Here is a 12,458-nt window from a genome sequence, read left to right on the forward strand (position 1 = left end):
TTACGAAACACAAAAAGTTTTGACAATTATTTGTCTTAAGTGTTGATGTTTTATGTGTTTGACTGACAATACAGTCACTGAAATACACGGATATCTCTCTCATACACAACACATACAGTCAGTCAATAACACTGTAGTATAATGTGTGCCATAATATGGCGTTTAGTACTACAGTACACAACTGACTATACTATACAGTGTAWACAACACATTGTAGAAATACAATCAAAACTCAATAATATTAATTGTTTTCAAATCATTGTTTTAAATAATTAAACTTTTAAATAATTTTAATATATAATATTAATGTAACAAATACTGCATTATATATAAATCCTAACTTATATTAATTGCTTTTAAATTGTATATAATTATAAAATTAAATTTAAACAGTTTCTATAACTAACTTGTAGTGTATTATTGAAGGACTCGAAGGACAATAAAACAATAGCACTAATAGAGGGCACTATAGGTGTTATATACAGGTTATACTACTTATATGGACAACAATTCTTAGCCGGTTTACATTAATTTTCATCAATTAGTTTCAATTAATAGCATAAAACTAAAAACAATTGTTTTATAAAATCTAATTTTAAATAATTTATCAATTGTTTGGTATATAATAGTATATTAATAATTGTTTATAATATATACAATAGATTTTAAATTTGTAATATAAATACATGTTAATTATACACATTATAAAAATATACATTGAATACATAAAATATGTCAGAAATATAATTATATAACATTAAAATGCAAATAATTATATTACTGTAAACTGTTATTATTAATTATAACGGGGACTACAATATAGTAGACGTAATTTATGATCAATAAGATTGGTTTACACATAGAAAGTGTGATATTTTGGTATAAAATATATTCATTGAAATTGACTGTTGTTTTGGTCAGCAAAACAATTGATGACTTTTATTGACATTAATTATATGTAAAACAATTGAGTCATTGATTGTTATTATATATAAATATATTTGCGTTTATATAATGAACCGATTTATTAAACATACGTCACGTTATAGTGGAATATTGAGCAAGGTTAGTTATGTTTGTTTGTTTGTTAGGTTAGCTTGGTTAGTTTTACTTGATTTGATTGTTTTGGTTACATTTTCATTTATTATATCTAATCTACCGATCGGTAAATTAATGACCATTTATTGAATCGCATGTTTAAACAGTTAGTAGCAACCAGTGGTGTATTGGGCGGCGCATCCATTGGTCTGTATTATGTGCTAAACGAGTCGGTAAAGGCGTCTGACCTCGAGTTACACCCGCCATCATATCCGTGGCCACACAATGGCTTTATCAAGAGCTTGGATCACTCGGCCATTCGTCGCGGTTATGAGGTTTACAAACAAGTGTGTGCCGCGTGTCACGGCATGAAGTTTGTGGCCTATAGAGAGCTGGTCGGTGTCTCGCACACGGAAGCCGAAGCCAAAGCTGAAGCCGCAGAAATTCAAGTATTGGACGGACCCGGAGATGACGGCAAGATGTTTTTACGAGAAGGCAAACTGTTTGATCACTTCCCGAACCCATACGCGAACGAGGAGACGGCCCGATTGGCCAATAACGGAGCACTGCCACCCGACCTTAGTCTCATTGTACTGGCCCGACACGGCAACGAGGATTACATATTTTCACTTTTGACCGGCTATTGTGATGCACCGGCCGGCGTACAGATGTCTGATGGCATGCATTTTAATCCATACTTTGCCAGCGGTGGTGGACAGACGGCTATGGCTCAGGCACTTTATAACGAAGCCATTGAGTACTCAGACGGCACTCCGGCCACACAATCACAAATGGCCAAAGATGTGGTGACTTTCTTGAGTTGGGCCGCACAGCCGGAACACGACCAGAGAAAGAAAATGTCAATCGATGTAAGTATTGATTTACACATTCATACAATCAATTTAACTGATAGATAGACAACATTTTAAAACAGAATCACTAATTAGTTATGTATTAATTTGATATATCTTTAGGCGCTTCTCATATTATTACCATTGACTTTGATGGTCTGGTATTGGAAGCGACACATGTGGTCACAAGTGAAAACCAGAAAAATACTGTTCCGTCAGGAGAAACCACAGAAAAAATCTTAACCACCAAACGATTCATAACTATATATTATGTTATTATTAAATAAATTGTAAGAGTAGTTATTATATTTAAATTTGGCGACACATTTGAAAAATTGATTTTTAATTGCATTATACAAATTAAGAGATAATTTAATAGTACCTATATATATGTTACAATATTTATTACTTTTGATCAACATTTTTAAAATTTTGTTTAATATTTTATTTTTAGTTTATAAAACATTTGAAATTATTTATATATATAGAAAATATATATATATATTTATATAGTAATTATTAAAATTATCAACTGTTATTATTTAATCATTTTATTTGATTAAATAATAATTAACTGCTGCTAACTTATTTTCATATAATTATCTCTAATTTGAAATAATCAATCAACTTTTAAAAAATTCAAAAATAATTGTGTATTTTAAATTGAAAATTATGTAATTAAAACTTAGGCTTTTCATTGTTTAAAATAAAAGAAATTAAATAAATACTGTAATTGTATAATCTTAGCATTAAAATTGTAAATTTTTTTGATGAACAATTCAACAAAAATATCATTTACTTTTTTTTATTTTATCGTAATTATTATTATCTGAAAAAYAATTTAAATTATAATAATGTTTTATTTTTAATTTTAGTTCAAAACGTTGAATAATTTGTTTGCTGTCTTTAGTTTGTGTGGGTGTCATATAAAATATTTTCTATATTGTATTAATAGAGTAATTTAAAGTAAGCATTTGTTACAATTAATTTGAATTAATACTGTATTCATTATATAATTGCTTTTACCTAAATACTTGTATAATAGTTGTAATTTCTATAAAATAATATACAATATATCATAAACATTATAGTAATTAATAAAAACAAAAATTTTCCTGAATTTTTATTAAATTTAACATATTCAGGTAACTATTTCAGTTAATTTATATTATTATATATAATACTATTTTAATGTTTACTGTTTTATCATAGATTTATCTCAAATGTTTAAAATAATTAGTAGTATTAATAAATTTATGTATCTTTTATGTTTCAAGAATTATGAAAATTAATGATAAAAACATTTACCGGTAATTTGATAAAAGAGATCAAAATTGGTGTCTATTTTTACGCTAAAATTTGGTTCAATAAGTTATTTATGATTTAACATAATGTTTCAAATATTTATTGTCTTATACAATACTACAGTATATACAGTACATTATTTATATTAATATTAGTATTTTCTCAATAAAGATCATTTATGCTTTAAATAATTATATGAAATAAGTTTATCTAATTTATAATTTTATAATCGTTTATATATTTAATATACAGTATTTTGTTTACTTTAATTTAATCTGAGTTTAAATATTAATATCAATATTCATATCAATATTTAGAAAATATAAAATTATTATAAAATTATGTATTTTATACTATATTTTGTTGAATTATTAGATACTGTTAAGTAATAAGTACTGTATTAGATAKTTTTGTAAGTTTTAAATGAATTTCTAGTAGAAAATAATTTTAACAAAATGTTAATGAAATTAATTATAGTTTTATGTTTATCTGTTATTATTGTTCATAGTTTGCCAATCAATAAGAAAGGATTATTAGATATACAAATCAAAGATAATGTCTATCCTTTGCCCAAATCTTTTAGCGGTGTCTATGAGGCCAACAAAAAGTTGTCGCAAACTCTTAAGTTACATAATCACAATATTACTGGACCCGAGTCATTGGCAATTTTTAACGGTCGTATAGTTGCCAGTGCTATGGATGGGTATATCTATGAGATCAATGATGATCTACTCAAACCTATCTTGAAAATTGCAGAACAAAGTTGTCATGAAATTCAACCCAAAGAGAACATACGGTGTAGTCGACCACTGGGTATGAAATTTGATTCAAAAGGCGTTCTCTATGTAGTTGAACCCTATTTGGGAGTCTTTGCAATTGAAAATATATTTAAAGACAATCCTAAAGTGACACTCGTGTTTGACATTGAAGAAACTCGCTCTTTAGGTAAAGTATCAACTTTTTTGGATGACTTGACCATAGATGAGGGGGCGGGTGCTAGTGGTGGACATGTGCTGTATGTGTCAGATGTGAGTCAAAAATTTTATTTACATAATTTTGTCTGGACTATCATGACTTCCGATTTGGGACGAGTGGTCAGCTATGATGTAAATGCAAAGAAAGTTGAATCTGTGGTCCAAAATCTATTCTTTCCTAACGGTATGGAAATCACTGACGACAGGACAGCCATTTTGATCAATGAGTTTGGCGCCCGACAAGTCATCAAACATTATATTAAAGGTCCAAAAAAAGGAGAGTCAAAAATATTATTGAGTGGACTACCGGGAGAACCCGATAATATCAGACGAAGCGATAACAAAGACAAAGAAACCTATTGGTTGGCACTGTTATCGGCGAGAACTGAGGAGAATCCAAGTACTTTAGATCTTTTTCTTCGAGATCGTGACTTTAGGCGCCAATTGACTCAATTGTTGACAATTGCCAACAGAATCTTTAATTTTTTTGGTGATTTTTTTGACAACAAATGGTTTCACGATTTAGCCGCTTATATAAACAATGATATTCCCATTCATCACATTTGGTTTGATGAGACGCTAAACTACGGTATGATTGTCGAGATTGATGGCAACGGAGATATCATTCGTACACTTCAAGCACCGGATTCGTCGTTAACTAAATTGACAGAAGTCAGAGAAATACGGATAAACAGTGGCAAACAAAGTATACTTTATATCGGATCTTTTATTAACGACTATTTGGGAAAATTAGTTATTGAAAACTAAATTACTGTACATTAGTTAAAGATTAGTTTTAAAAATATGAATATTTTATTAAATACTGTATAATATTACTGTTTTGCATGTATAAGTARACTTATAAGTACTGTATAATTAATTATAATTGAATATAACTGCATAAAATTGAATAATTAAATTTACATATATATATTTATTATATAAAAATATTTGAGATAACTTTTAACAATGATATTAAATGTTATTGATAATAAAATTATCTAAACTGTAGAATAAATAATAAAAAGTTATATTATAATAATTAGTTTACTTATAAATGTTATAAATTATATAAACAGTTAAAATTTATCTTAAATAAAAAATATTAAAATATTCTTTAGATATTATTAATGACCTTGCTAATCATACTATTTGATATAGTGACTAATATAGTACAAGTTATTTATTAATTTACAAAATATTTGTTAGTATCCATTATTATAGTTTAAATTAATAATAAAATTCAATTCTAAATTATAAAATTATAATTCATTTGAAATACTTCTAAAATAATTATAAAAATAAGAGTATATAACAATTATTTAATTGTTTTGTTTGTGTTAAAAATTAGTTGTTTTATCAGCAAAATTAAACATCAAATATTTATCTTTTGATAAGTGTGTGAATATAATAGCAAAAATAAATGGAAATCTTTTAATCACAAAAGTTTAGAAGTGTTTTGGTTTAAAATATATGCTTTTAAAGTACATATATTTATATTTTACTAAATAAGTTAATGAGTTATATATTAAATTAATTGTTATCTTTCTTTAATGACATATCAATAGTGTATTATTTAAATAATATATAAACTTTAAGTGTTATATAAAGTGCTAAATAGAAAATTTTTATTTTTATTAATGTTACTTATAGTGACATTTATTAAAATTAATAAAAATTATGGGATTTTATAATATAATAGTTTTAGTGCTAATTGTGTTTGTGGTGACCGGTAGTGGTCTGCAAACCAATTACGAGTACTATACGAGTGGAGGCATTAAATCGGGTTTAAGAGCCGATTCAGTGGACTTTACATTAAATGGCAAAAAAATTGCATTATTTAGCGGTTCATTGCATTACTTTCGGTTACCACAACAATACTGGAAGGACAGGCTATTGAAGTTCAGAGCCGCCGGTCTTAATGCGGTAATGACTTTATACTTGATAATAGTATAATATATGTTTAATTCATGTATTTTTTTAAACTTTAGGTACAAACATACGTTCCATGGAATCTACACGAGCAGACACCCGGACAGTTTGATTTTGAAACTGGTTTTCTAAATCTAAAAGAGTTTTTAAAAGCAGCGAAAGATACCGACTTGTTTGTAGTGTTTCGTATCGGTCCATATATATGTGCCGAATGGGAAATGGGTGGTTACCCGCCGTGGATGCTCAGAGACCCCAACATAAAGTTTCGGTCAAACTATAAGCCATATCTCGACGCTGTCGGCAAATTCTACATAAAAGTCCTGTCAATTATCGATGAATTTCAGTTCACAAAAGGCGGTCCTATAATATCTCTTCAATTTGAGAATGAATTTGGAGGCATTCATAACGATAATGATAAACAATACTTTCAGTTTATGAGGACAACCATTGAAAGTCATGGCTTTAAGGAACTATTATTTAATTGTGATCCGGGATATAATGCGGCCAGTGCTATAAAGACTGCTTTGCCAGGTTAGTGATAACAATTAATAATGTTTATTACAATTAATATAATTTGTTGTTATAATATAGGAATATTAGAGACCGATAACTTTAACTCGGATTCTCTTAAATATTTAACTGCATTACGTCAAGCTCAGCCTAATAAGCCCCTGTATGTATCTGAATTTTGGCCAGGGTGGTTTGATAATTGGGGCGATAAGTCTCACCATTTGATGTCTATTGAACACTTTACCAAAGAAGTCACTGATGTTATGTTTGTGGCCAACTCTTCAATTAATTTCTATATGTTTTTTGGTGGCACTAACTTCGGGTTTATGAATGGGGGCCGAGTTGTTACCAGTTATGACTATAACGCTCCACTTTCAGAGACAGGTATACAATGTTAATAAATTAATATATCATTTATTAACATTTTAATTAATTTTAGGCAATTATACGGACAAATATTGGAAAACTAAAGAGTTAACCACAAAATTTACTAAAGAAAGAGGTTATCCACAGCTCAGGATACCAGAGCCACCAAAACCAGAATTGACTACCAGTTACGGCAAAGTTATTATCAAAGATTATCTAAGTTTAGACAATTTGTTGAGTAAAGTCAAGTCAATTACAACATCAAAGCCACAATACATGGAGTTATTAAATTTGGGAGCAAATTATGGACAAAGTTATGGATTTATTAATTATAGACTTACGGGACTTCAAAAATTTAAACATTTAAAACTAAATGGTATTTTAGTTAATTTTGATATTTGGTAAAAATTTTAGTATTAATATTTTTTAAAAATATCACAGGAGGTGTTTCCGATAGAGGAGTTATACTCATTGATCACAAACAAGTGGGTCTCGTAGAGAGTAATAAAGATTATGATCAGGACTTAAAAGACAGTGATTTTGCAAATACAACGACTCATGTTTTAGACATAATTGTTGAAAACATGGGTCGAGTAAATGGTGGACAAGAGATGAATTGGGCCCGAAAGGGACTCAATGGCGACATTAATATTGACGGAAAAGTTATTTCTGATATACAGACATATCCTCTTGAGTTTAAAGAACAGTTTGTTAATCAAATTAATGATTTAAAAGGCAATCCATTTGTCGATAATCTTAAGAGTCCAGCATTTTATAGAACAGAACTTATTATAAATGGCAGTCCAAAGGATACATTCATACGTTTGGATCATTGGGTTAAAGGAAATGTATTTATAAATGGTTTCAATTTGGGTCGTTATTATGAAATTGGTCCACAAAAAACACTATACATACCGTCACCGTTATTAAAATCGGGTAAAAACACAATTTCAATGTTTGAATTACATTCTGCTACTAATAGTATTGAGTTTGTGGATACACCTGACTTGGGATAAATCAATGAAAAAATATTTTAATTAAAAAACATTTTGAACATAAAATAATTTTAAAACACTTTATATCAAACTTTATACAGTATGTTATTTTCAAATTCATAATTTCTTAAAATAAAATTTATAACGATTACTATACTATTTATAGTCATTATATTGATACTAATATATAATTATAAATAATATTTTTTTTTACAAATTCTGTATTGAAATGTTTTAATGTATAAAATAGTCATATGTTAAACAACTATTAAAATATATGTTTTATTAATATTAATATTAAAATATCTGATATTTAGAGAAAGTATTTTTTACCTAAGAATATAAACTTTAATAACAATTATACTTTAAAAATAAATATCTCAGACTATTATTTAAAAAAATAAAATTGAAAATAAAATAAAGTTGAAATCGATTTGATATTATTTTAATAAACATTTTTACCACTATCTGTCAAATTCAATTTACATTTTATTAATTTTTTAGTTTTTGTCATTTAGCTAAAGTATTATTTAACTATGTATTAATTAATAAATATTAATAACAACAAAATAAACTTTATTTATTTAGTAATTTGTATGATTAAATTATAAATTATAAATTAAGGGAATAATTAATTTTAAATAAAACCTTAATACCGATAAATTTAAATGAAATAACTAAATTTAATGTAATGTAATAACAAACCCATTAAACTTTTATCTCAAAATTACTTTAAGTAACTATTTTATAATGCTATAAWACATTAATAGTTCATATCATAATAATAAAATTAATTAATATAATTTATATCAATTTATAATATGTACTGTACTGTACCCTATAATAAGGTTTATCTTACATTACCAAACAATATATAGCTAAAAATATACACAATACTGTGAAAAATATTTTATTTTTCAAAAATGATAATTTATTTATCAATAAAAAATCTTAAAAATTTCTGAGTGTTATTTGTTATTTAAAGCTGAGATTAAACTAAATCAAAGTCGAAATTAATTTAATAATCTTTGACTAAACAAGCATTTTCACAACACCTGTCAATTTCAATGTATAGTACAATTGGATTGAATTTCCAGTATTTGTAAGACTATACTACACTAAATAGTATAACAATAGTAAAACAACAAAATAAACTTTGATCTCACAATATATACATTGTATTATACAATATCTAATAAGTGGTGTCACAGTATTTAACCCCATTTATCAATAATTTATTTATATGTATTCGTATAATAAAAAAATGTAAGTTTATACATACAGTAATATTAGTAATTAGATATAAAGTACTAGTACTTTGTGTGATTAAATAATTATGTATTTTTAATAATTAATAAATTAAATAATAGTAATGTAATTAAGCATTTATAACAATAAATTAACCATTATATTAGTATCTTAAGAATTTTATTTAAAAATGTCTAATGTATAATAAAATAGTCGATAATAAATATTAATTTAAAAATCATTATACAGTCACAAATAATTTTATGTATATATAATATAATAATTAATTTAATAATTTTGTGATAAAACACAACTTATTGAGAAAATATTTAACAAAAAAAATTTGAGATAAATATTTTATAAATCATAAATAAGTGGAAATAATATAATCACAAATTGAATGTTGGAATCATAACATAAGTTTAYATGATTAAGTGTTTTACTGATCTAATATTAATTACCTGTATTATTAAATATAAATATTTTTATATAAAAAGCTAGGAGTATTAGATTAACWATTTTATTTTTCTCTTTACTATTTTATTTTTATAATAATTTTTTTAAAGTAGCAAATCTTTAATGAATTTATATAACGTAATCACATTAATTGTAATTGTTTTTGTTGTGACCAGCAATGGTCTGCAAACCAATTACGAGTACTATACGAGCGGAGGCATCAAATCGGGTTTAAGAGCCGATTCAGTGGACTTTACATTAAATGACAAGAAAATTACATTATTTAGCGGTTCATTGCATTACTTTCGGTTACCACAACARTATTGGAAGGATAGGCTATTGAAGTTCAGAGCCGCCGGTCTTAATGCGGTACTAATTATATATATATATTAATTAATTATTGAAATTATAAAAAAAATTTACATAAATTTAGGTGGAAACGTATGTTCCATGGAATCTACATGAGCAAATACCCGGACAGTTTGATTTTGAAACCGGTTTTCTAAATCTCAAAGAGTTTCTCGAAACTGCAAAACAAAATGACTTGTTTGTAGTGTTCCGTATCGGTCCATATATATGTGCCGAATGGGAAATGGGTGGCTTTCCCGCCTGGATGATCAGGGATCCCAACATTAAATTGAGATCAAATTACAAACCATATCTTGAAGCAGTCGGTCGATTGTACACAAAGGTGTTGTCGATTATTAATGACTTTCAATTCACAAAAGGCGGTCCTATAATAGCCTTACAGTTTGAGAATGAATTTCATGGCATTCATAATGATAACGATAGGCAATATTTTCAGTTTTTGAGAACAACCATTGAATCGTCCGGTTTTAAGGAACTGTTGTTTAACTGTGATCCGGCTGATAGTGCGGCCAGGGCTATGAAAACGGCGTTACCCGGTATTTGCTATTATACCTATTATATTATAATTAATAAATATAGAAATTTGTTTTTATAGGAATACTCGAAACCGTTAATTTTAATTCAGATTCACTTAAGTTTTTGAATCTATTACGTGAAGCGCAACCAAATAAACCATTATTTGTAACTGAATTTTGGTCGGGAATGTTTGATAGATGGGGTGTTCCCCGGGCACCGATGCCTATCAAACATTTTGAAAAAGAAATTACTGATATTATGTTTGTCGCCAATTCATCACTTAATTTCTATATGTTTTTTGGTGGCACTAATTTCGGGTTTATGAATGGTGCTAATGGTGCGAGTGTTACAACCAGTTATGACTATAATGGACCACTTTCTGAGTCAGGTATTCAAAATGGACTTAATTACTATATTTATAAATTGAAAGTAATAATCAAAATTATATAATCAATTAATATTTTCAAATCAATTTTAGGCAATTATACTGAAATGTATTGGAAAACCAAAGAGTTAATCACAAAATTTACTAAAGAGAGGGGTTATCCACAGCTCACGATACCAGATCCGCCAAAACCACAACTGACTACCAGTTACGGCAAAGTTATTATCAAAGATTATCTAAGTTTAGACAATTTGTTGAGTAAAGTCAAGTCAATCACAACATCAAAGCCACAACACATGGAGTTATTAAATTTGGGAGAGAATTATGGGCAAAGTTATGGATTTATTAATTATAGACTTACGGGACTTCAAAAATTTAAACATTTAAAACTAAATGGTATTTTAGTTAATTTTGTAAGATTTTATTATTAATAATGTTTTTTTATATCACAGGAGGTGTTTCCGATAGAGGAATTATACTCATTGATCACAAACAAGTGGGTCTTGTAGTGAGTAATAAAGATTACGATCAGGACTTAAAAGACAGTGATTTTGCAAATACAACGACACATACTTTGGATATAATTGTAGAAAACACGGGACGGACTGATGGCGGACAAGAGATGAATTGGGCCCGAAAGGGACTCAATGGCGACATTAATATTGACGGAAAAGTTATTTCTGATATACAGACATATCCTCTTGAGTTTAAAGAACAGTTTGTTAATCAAATTAATGATTTAAGAGGCAATCCATTTGTCGACAATCTTAAGAGTCCAGCATTTTATAGATCAGAACTTATTATAAATGGCAGTCCAAAGGATACATTCATACGTTTGGATCATTGGGTTAAAGGAAATGTATTTATAAATGGTTTCAATTTGGGTCGTTATTATGAAATTGGTCCACAAAAAACACTATACATACCGTCGCCGTTATTAAAATCGGGTAAAAACACAATTTCAATGTTTGAATTACATTCTGCTACTAATAGTATTGAGTTTATTGATAAACATGAATGGAAGTAATATATTAAAACATAATAGGATTTTTTGATATTGAATACCTTAAACTAAATTTTTATTATATAAATCCAATTTCTTTTTTAATTATTAAAATTTTAAATAATACAAAAAAATATTAAACATTTAATTACAACACATTCTATAAAACTTTATAAGTTAATCCATTTAAACTTTTTATATTATATGAAGTTTTGTAAAGTATTATATTATTAACAATTTGTAGAAATTTTTAATTTATGTTAAATGACTGATAAATATTTGATATTATAAACTAAAAATAATAATAACATTAAATCGTAATATAAATTAACATTAATAATTAAATTTTAATTTCATTTATTAACTTTTGTAAATTTTAAGTAAATTATCAATATTACACTTTTTAACTATTAACAATAATTATAGCTATTTATAATACTGTATAATATACAGTGTATATCTGAAGTGCTAAAAATTATGTTGTTTATAATTTTTGTTGCAATAGATAAT

At 26.9% G+C, this 12,458-nt stretch overlaps 4 protein-coding genes across 4 annotated transcripts; all 4 read left to right on the top strand.

The window, feature by feature from the left end:
• The first annotated feature begins 876 nt into the window (after positions 1-876).
• On the top strand, positions 877-2,207 carry LOC128963856 (cytochrome c1, heme protein, mitochondrial-like). Its single transcript, XM_054310379.1, has 3 exons — positions 877-1,065; positions 1,206-1,907; positions 2,013-2,207. Exons 1-3 carry the CDS (start codon positions 1,015-1,017, stop codon positions 2,130-2,132), a joined length of 873 nt encoding a protein of 290 aa, XP_054166354.1. The 5' UTR covers positions 877-1,014; the 3' UTR covers positions 2,133-2,207.
• Positions 2,208-3,622: 1,415 nt separating this feature from the next.
• On the top strand, positions 3,623-5,026 carry LOC128963939 (adipocyte plasma membrane-associated protein-like). The gene has a single exon (XM_054310486.1). The coding sequence runs from the start codon at positions 3,650-3,652 to the stop codon at positions 4,934-4,936; it is 1,287 nt and encodes a 428-aa protein (XP_054166461.1). The 5' UTR covers positions 3,623-3,649; the 3' UTR covers positions 4,937-5,026.
• Positions 5,027-5,686: 660 nt separating this feature from the next.
• LOC128963877 (beta-galactosidase-1-like protein 2) lies at positions 5,687-8,025 on the top strand. Its single transcript, XM_054310409.1, has 5 exons — positions 5,687-6,094; positions 6,160-6,631; positions 6,692-6,994; positions 7,050-7,352; positions 7,418-8,025. Exons 1-5 carry the CDS (start codon positions 5,849-5,851, stop codon positions 7,990-7,992), a joined length of 1,899 nt encoding a protein of 632 aa, XP_054166384.1. The 5' UTR covers positions 5,687-5,848; the 3' UTR covers positions 7,993-8,025.
• A 1,666-nt stretch (positions 8,026-9,691) lies between these two features.
• Positions 9,692-11,987, top strand: LOC128963880 (beta-galactosidase-1-like protein 2). Its single transcript, XM_054310415.1, has 5 exons — positions 9,692-10,044; positions 10,109-10,580; positions 10,640-10,948; positions 11,039-11,341; positions 11,398-11,987. Exons 1-5 carry the CDS (start codon positions 9,799-9,801, stop codon positions 11,970-11,972), a joined length of 1,905 nt encoding a protein of 634 aa, XP_054166390.1. The 5' UTR covers positions 9,692-9,798; the 3' UTR covers positions 11,973-11,987.
• The last annotated feature ends 471 nt before the right edge of the window (positions 11,988-12,458 follow it).

Source organism: Oppia nitens, unplaced genomic scaffold, assembly GCF_028296485.1.
Source record: "Oppia nitens isolate AA-2021 unplaced genomic scaffold, nextdenovo-longstitch-racon4-pilon3 scaffold8_pilon_pilon_pilon, whole genome shotgun sequence".
Lineage (NCBI taxonomy): Eukaryota > Metazoa > Arthropoda > Arachnida > Sarcoptiformes > Oppiidae > Oppia > Oppia nitens.

Excerpts from the sequence above, each read along its gene's own strand:
- LOC128963939 (XM_054310486.1), top strand. The coding sequence starts at position 3,650 with ATGTTAATGAAATTAATTATAGTTTTATGTTTATCTGTTATTATTGTT.
- LOC128963877 (XM_054310409.1), top strand. The coding sequence starts at position 5,849 with ATGGGATTTTATAATATAATAGTTTTAGTGCTAATTGTGTTTGTGGTG. Across the intron at positions 6,995-7,049 it reads CGCTCCACTTTCAGAGACAG|GCAATTATACGGACAAATAT; the intron begins GTATACAATGTT and ends AATTAATTTTAG. Across the intron at positions 7,353-7,417 it reads TAAACATTTAAAACTAAATG|GAGGTGTTTCCGATAGAGGA; the intron begins GTATTTTAGTTA and ends AAAATATCACAG.
- LOC128963856 (XM_054310379.1), top strand. The coding sequence starts at position 1,015 with ATGAACCGATTTATTAAACATACGTCACGTTATAGTGGAATATTGAGC. Across the intron at positions 1,066-1,205 it reads ATAGTGGAATATTGAGCAAG|TTAGTAGCAACCAGTGGTGT; the intron begins GTTAGTTATGTT and ends ATGTTTAAACAG. Across the intron at positions 1,908-2,012 it reads GAAAGAAAATGTCAATCGAT|GCGCTTCTCATATTATTACC; the intron begins GTAAGTATTGAT and ends ATATATCTTTAG.